The sequence below is a fragment of the Populus nigra genome, chromosome 1 (genome assembly GCF_951802175.1).
Source record: "Populus nigra chromosome 1, ddPopNigr1.1, whole genome shotgun sequence".
In the NCBI taxonomy this organism is placed as follows: domain Eukaryota; kingdom Viridiplantae; phylum Streptophyta; class Magnoliopsida; order Malpighiales; family Salicaceae; genus Populus; species Populus nigra.
In genome coordinates, this window is record NC_084852.1 from 35,077,853 (window position 1) to 35,085,449 (window position 7,597).

At 30.7% G+C, this 7,597-nt stretch overlaps 1 protein-coding gene across 1 annotated transcript; it reads right to left on the reverse strand.

Annotated features, from left to right (window-relative positions):
• Positions 1–126: 126 nt before the first annotated feature.
• On the reverse strand, positions 127–4,998 carry LOC133692792 (uncharacterized). Its single transcript, XM_062113942.1, has 8 exons — positions 4,831–4,998; positions 3,702–3,814; positions 2,519–2,590; positions 1,469–1,504; positions 976–1,021; positions 758–845; positions 556–613; positions 127–443 (listed from the first exon to the last, which is right to left on the reverse strand). The coding sequence occupies exons 1-8, from the start codon at positions 4,907–4,909 to the stop codon at positions 393–395; spliced, it is 543 nt and encodes a 180-aa protein (XP_061969926.1). The 5' UTR covers positions 4,910–4,998; the 3' UTR covers positions 127–392.
• Positions 4,999–7,597: the final 2,599 nt, after the last annotated feature.

Here is a 7,597-nt window from a genome sequence, read left to right on the forward strand (position 1 = left end):
TAAACAATTGAATATTTCGAAAATAAAATGCTCCGATGAAGCTTATCTGATGAAAATCGCAGTATAAAAACAAAAAACATCGGCTGTGAAGGGAAAGATTAACTTGAAAAACTCAGAATCAACTCATTTCACTAATTCGGCTTTCATTCCAGCATCTCAGCTTAAAATGTCGGGGGACTTGGGCGTAAGCAGTAAACGTGGAACAGTTAAACCAAATATCTAACAAAACAATGCTCGTGGTGCATGATCATCTACCAGTTTAACGTATCAAATAAACCAACTCTTTCTTTTGTCCAACTTATAAAATGGTTAACAAAATGATACATTCAAGGAAAAGCCAGGACAATGGGTACTAACTACTACATTGCAGCTTTTGAATTTTGTTTCAGCCATTAGTCCTTTGAAGTTATGACAAGTAATCCCAACACGCCGATAAGAATATACTGCAAGAAACGAATGAAGGTCATTAATTAAACAGGGTTTTTATTTTGTATCATAGTGACAGTCAAGAAACAAGATTTCAGTTTTGGCAAATGATTGACAGAGAAGAAGTACCTTGATAATAGGCTTTTCAGTCATTATAATGGTTACCCAACCAACATAAGGTAAAAACCTGCAAAAATGAAAGCAAGCAACATGAAGAATCTACTTGATACTATCAAGTTCTAAAACTATGGGGTAAAAAAGAGTGCTAAAAAGCATGACACGAGAAACAAATCCTGGAAAAGAAGATAGAGTTACAGTCAAAACTTTTTACCCAACAGCTCTGCCCATGATGTGGTGCTGCTGAAGCCAAAGCTGCCCTTGAGCATATAAAAGCCTGTCATCCCCATAATTGTTATCTCCTGGAAAAAGTATCATTTAAGTATATCAGGATTTTCAATAGAACAACAAAAGATAATTTTGTGAGATCATAAACAAATTTTCAACATTGAGAAGGGTTGTACAATGATAATATCTAGAAGAAGCCAACACCTTTTGTGAGGACATCAACTTCCCCAGTATCTTGCCTTTCATGGACCTGCAAAAAAATTAAAACCATGTCATCACATAGCAGTAGGACGATAATTGACTAAAATATGTTTGCAATTAATGATGAGACGGCTTTTTAGTTTTCTCCCTTATTTTCATGAAAGAAGATTTCGATTTGAGATCAGGTTAAGGAGGTCATATCAGCTACTATACAACATAGTTTATTTATCCTGGTAGTTTCTTGGCAAATGGAGGACATTGTCAACATCCATTTCCACATACTTGAGGTGTGTTTAACTGATAGGCAAACAAAGGACATGTTCCTCCCAACCCAACTATCACACACAACCCACATACTCTTACTGGTATTGGCATCCGGTATGCATAACTCCAATTTTGTTGTTTCACATGTAGTGGCACCCAGCTTATCCAAAGTAGTTTTCGATATCAATATGGCATTAAACTAAATGTGCAGTAAGGTCAGCCAAATCTTTACCTTAATCACACGATGGACAATTGGAATTTCACGACCCTGATCAATGAAAAAGTATTTTCAAAATGAGCATATTAATGGGGAAAAGAAGCAGAAGCATGACAAAACATGAGCAAATATTGAAGGAGAAAATATTACAAGTATACAAACAAAACATCAAAGAACATCTGTAAAATTTGTATTGAACTATAGCCCCAAATAATCACTCAACTGAAAATTCAAAACTACATCACATTACAGACCATTTTTTAACTGATATGCTAGATTTACATTTTAACATCCATTTGCCTTTTAAAGTGTCAAGGTAAAAACTTGATAACAGTTTTCCATGAAAAAAAAAATTTTGTTTCACATATAACTGATTTACAATTAAAATAAATTATTAAACTCCATCTTTCAACCAATATAAAGGTAAAATCAACATGGTAGAACTTCTTATAATCTGATATATGCAATTGTTCAATCAATTGATGGTCCTTTCCCATTATCTCTCATCATAAGATTGCAAGCTTCTCTTTACTGATAAAGGAAACTATGTTTTAATGTCATAGGAATATTAGAACTAAGCTTGAAATAATAGAGAAGGGTAAAACTGTGTTAAGTTATCTCAAACCAGACTTAATAGCCATAAATAAAAGCACATGAAAAATCTTCACAAACAGAAGGCCCCTAAAACCAAATGTGTTCCTCTGATATCCATGCTCAGATGCGCAAGCATATCACTCAGGACAAGAACATTGGACCTCAGTTTCCATAAAATCCAAACCTAAATACTTCAGCCATCAGTATAATCAAGCATACAAGTTATACGACTGTAGTACTCAATATTGCAAAACCAAATATTTTTATAGTCAAAATTGATTGCATAATAGAGTTATAGTGTCATAAAACCAAAAACTCATTTCAAAGCAATTGAAAAGAAAGCAGACGCTGGAAAACAGAAGGAAGCCTCATCAATCTACATAAAAGCAGATTGAGAATACAACCAAGAATATTATGCAAACAATATATATATATATATATATATATATATATATAAAATCTGAAACTTACATCAACATTAAAAACAACAATTTCTCCTGTGCGAATAGGATCTTTACTCATGTGCAAGAACAAAATGTCACCCTGCAAAAAGTGAATATAATTAATCAAGCAGTCTGATCAAATACTATAGATTAAAGGAGTTCAAGTGCAAAGAAACAGTATTATCATCACTGAAACCAAGGAGAACAGTTAAAGCACTAAGAAGAACTTCATACTGCAAATATTTAGATGAAGCATTACTACAACAGTCTCTTGAAATATTCAAAAATGAATTTACTAAATCAACTAGCTAATTGAAGATTGACGTTAGACTTCATTGGAAATATTCAGAAGGAGCAGAGCCATTAAATACATCAATAACAAGCAAATGGTGTCCTGTAAGTCTTCCATTGCATCCAAATCAATTATTTACACAATGTGGTTTCGTGTTGCCACTGTTTATGCTTAACCTGAAGCTTTGGTCACAAAATGCAAATAGTTATGATATCTATGTACAAGAAATGGGGAATCAAATTTTATCAAGGTCAATAACAAGAGAGAAATTCAAGCATAGAGGAGCATTGTTAATGAATATTTTTAGTCCCCATTATTTGTGAATGGTTAAAAAATGTAAATTCAATTCAATTTCTCCATTCTTTCTAATTAAAATGAAAATCCTATGAAAAAGTGTGTAATTCTTGTCAAGGATGTACCAAGAGTATTATGCTAAGACAAAGCATTCCCAAAAACAAATTGGCCACCACCACTAAATTGTAAAAAGGTGCTCGCAATCAAAGAACTTCAAAAGAGAAGGTAAAAAAAACAAGGGGAATGCATGAAGATGGGTAAACATTTTGTCATAAAAACCCCTACATATATACAGGTAACTGTTCACAAAAATCGACATGGTAACTTTTGACTTCTTCAGAGCCTCCAAGAGACAAGGTCATTTGGCTGAGAAAACATCAAGGCTGAGGAAGAATTCAATCTCAGCTTCCATGATTGTGAAAACTGGTGAAAGAAATGATTCTGATCCTCCATTCTTGACAAAATAGGGGACAATGCATGTCTCTTCCTTTATTATTGTAACTGTATGTGTATATTATCATGTATTTAGATAACAAATCAAGAGTGACGAATGAGACAACACGACTGATTAAAGATTATCTTATACCAATAATAATTCCCATGATTCCCATGTTAGTCTGCTTACCCTCTTGAAGCCAGGTTCCATACTTCCAGAGAGAACAACCACCACAGGAGATTCACTGCCAGTGATGCACATCAATGCCTTCCATATTATCAGTGCAGATGTAACAATCATTCCTGGAGCCAAAAGAAGAAGGTTCAAAACACCAGATATCCTAGCAGAAGGAATACAACAAAACACCAGCACAGAGTTCTCTAGAACTGCAGTTTTCTTCTCTAATGTCGAACAGATTGTGCTTGAAAATTTGAAATTCAATAAGGCATGCTATCCAAAATGTCAAAGTGGAGGTGAAGTAACTTAACCAGTTGCAAACAAATCACAAATGTAACAGGAGTACTCAATGTCATAAACTGAATTATCTAGCTTACATAATTAAGGACCTACAACAGATCGAATATTAGAGAATCTAGGTATTACCTGCTTACTTTTATTCTATGCTATTCATTTTATGAAAGGGACTAAGAATTTGTATGAAAGGTTCTTCAATTGAGAAAAAAATGGAAATTTGAACACTTAGTCATGTCAACCACAACCCCTGTCCCAGACTAATATAAACAAATTACAGTAGAATGGGATTTAGCTTAATTAACCAAAAATTGCATTGAACCATGCAAGATATAGCATTTACATTAACAGATTGCAATAATTCCGCAGTTTGTTTTCAATAAATGATTAAATGGCAAGCACCCAATTGGTACAGAATCATAGTCAGCCTCAAATGCTTAAACCCATTATTCACTGATAACATATAAAGACAGTACAGTGTCCAAAAATGAAAATTCTCAGGCAATTTTGCATCTGGTGTTTTATGGTATATTCATCTCTAATAAAAAAAATTTAAGCTCATTGTACGATTCGATATGAATCCAGTGACTACATTAAGCTCCTAAATTTCAGTCCTTTATGATGTTAAAGCTCCAAATTTGAAACCAACTGAAATTAAAGCCCTTCTCAGTATCGTCACTGCACGGCGGTTTCACCCACCAGGCACCACATTTCATGCACAATTCAACCAGGCAATAAAAAAAATAACGATAAAAAGCATAAACAATCGCTCTCTTAAAGAACCAAATGAATTCAAAATTGAAACTCTGAAAAAAGGAATTATATAATGTATCAGTTAGAAACTGACCTAAACTGACGGCCTGGGTGAGTAGCTGCCGAATCTGGATCGATTTAATGGAGTCTACGGTGTCTCCGATCCAACCCATTTTCCTTCTCTCTTGTGATTGTGATTGATTCTACCCTCTTTCTTTCCCTGTGATTTTAGGCTTTTCAAGACACTGTAGAGCCTACAGTTGTTAAAAACGTTTTTTTTAATACCGCATGAAAAATACAATATAAATTTGGATAGTAAATTTAATTAATAATTGAATATAAAATCATAAAATTATAATTAAAAATTATATATTAATAATTTTAGTTAAAAAAATAAATTACATTAATAAATGATAAAATAAAACAATAATATTATAATTAATAAATGATCTAAATAAAATGAGAAAGATATATAGCATAAATCAATAAATTAATGATATGGAGAAATAAAAAGTCTCCGAACAAAAGTTTTTAATACAAAATAATCACTTAATGATAAGAAATACATATAAACCTGGTGAGAACTTGGTTGTTTCTAACTTTCTATCACAATAAATTCTAATGGATTCTTTTCAAGTTGCAAACTAATGAATCTAAACTAGTAATTAACTAACATAAATTCAATAATTAAATAAACCTTTAAATAATTTCTAATGCACTAGAAAAAAAATTCAAATTAAAAATAATTATTCAAAATTAATTAAATAAATAGAATAGAATAATAAAAAAATTCTTCATGTTAATTTTTCTTCATGTAGCCTAAATCTCTAATTTTCATATATTTTTTTGGCATATTTGAGTCATAATTTAAAAGATATTGTTCTCTCTTGTCTGGATACATTATTGGACCTACAATATATGATTGGAAAATTTTAGATATCTAGTTTCCAGCCAACCATTAATCGCAGTAAAATTTCATTGGTAGCTCCAGATATGTCTCGAACAGTAAAATTTCATTGGTAGCTCCAGATATATAAAGGTCTAGTTTTATATATTTGACAAGATTCATCTGTTAACTTTGACTCTCTAAAATAGTATATTCCTGAACTCCATTTGATCTTAAAATTTACCACAATATATTTTCATGTGTCTAATATTTCCCTGTAAAATTTTAGCTCTATCCAATATACAGTTTGAAAAATATATTCAATCTTGCAAAACTGATTATCATACATTTTAAAATTAAATTTGAATCTAGCTTTGTTCATATCATAAATTTAATAAACTCGTAAAATCGAATCGAGTTTATCGAGTTTATTAATTTTACTAATTTTACATAAAGTTAAATCTGATTTTATTAATTTTAAAATTTTTAATTTTATTTTATATATTAAACACATGTTATAATTTTATGAGTTAACTTGTAATTTTAACCATGCTTAGACTTACTGAAGAGGCGTTGCTTTTGTAGGAGAACAGCAACAGCTCAATGCTTGCTGCAGACAAGCATTGAACGACACGTCGGAGATTTTTAAACGCTATATTGAAATGTCAGTTAGACAGAGAATTTTTCCTAAAGGTAATTTCAAATATTTTTTTGCACGATATGATATTTCTTCTATTTGTTTCGTTAAAAAAATAATTTGTTTTTTAAAAAAATATTTATGAGAAAAATATTTCAATTATTAAAATTCATTTCACCAAGTTAGTGGTTGGTTAAAATCTTCTACAATTAATAGTTATTTTAGTTATTTCTCTCTAAGAGGAAATTTAAATTTTTTATTTCAAAATTATTTCAAATCTAAACTGCTGAGTTATAATTGATGCTTTGTATTATTTCATGCTTGTTTAACTCTACTAAAATATCAATATACAAGTAAAATAAATGCAGCTAGGTATGGTGGTCTTGTTACGAAGTGGATTCAGTTTTAAAGTGTCATAACATTCTTGCTAGCATCTTTTTAAAAAAAAATTATATCTTTTTTAGATTGAGATAATAATATATTTAATCGGTTGATATTAACTCGTCAAACTCGTAATCCTAGAATATGAACATGACAATAATAAGCTAAATCGATGAGGCCATTTTATCTCTTTCTTTTACCTTCTCGTCTTCTCTTTTCAATTAGGCCTTCATTGGGCTCAATGAGATGAAATTAAGATATGAGTTAAAGAGTTATTAGAGAAGTAAAAACTAAATTGAATGAAAAGAAAAATATGTCTTGCATGTGTAACTCACGCGCAAATACACGAGGAGAATCACCAAGTAATAGAGATGCGTGCAACTTCTTTTGAACTATGATGAAATCTTTCTTTGATGTAATTAAAATCATCTTGACAAAGGCTCTGTTTCACAGCAACGCATGGTGATAATGTTTTTCTAGTGTGGTTCTGATAACCCATGTAGAATTCCTTCTTCTTCTTCTTCTTCTTTTATCTCTTTTCACCTTAATTTTGAAAAATGATTTCTTTTTTTTTTCTTTTAAGGACAAAAAAATATGCATTTCCCCCTTATTTTTAATTGTAGTTCTTTTTATTATAACTTTTTTTAATGAATTATTTTTCACAAAATCAAGCATTAATTCATTGATCAGATTTTATTTTGAATCCACGAGAACCCAAATGCAAGTTCATTGAAAAACCCATCATCTTGAATCAGTTTAATATAAAATGATCAAATTAAAAAAAGAAATTGTGACCATAAAAAAATAACATTATGTGAATCCATAGTGTCATTGGGTGAGCGGGTACAATAAAATAAACATTGGATTGCCAAGCATTTTTAGTATTTTGTTAATTATAGAATAAAAGTGTTTGAACTTATCTAATTTTCATAATTAAGTATTTGATATTTAATTTTT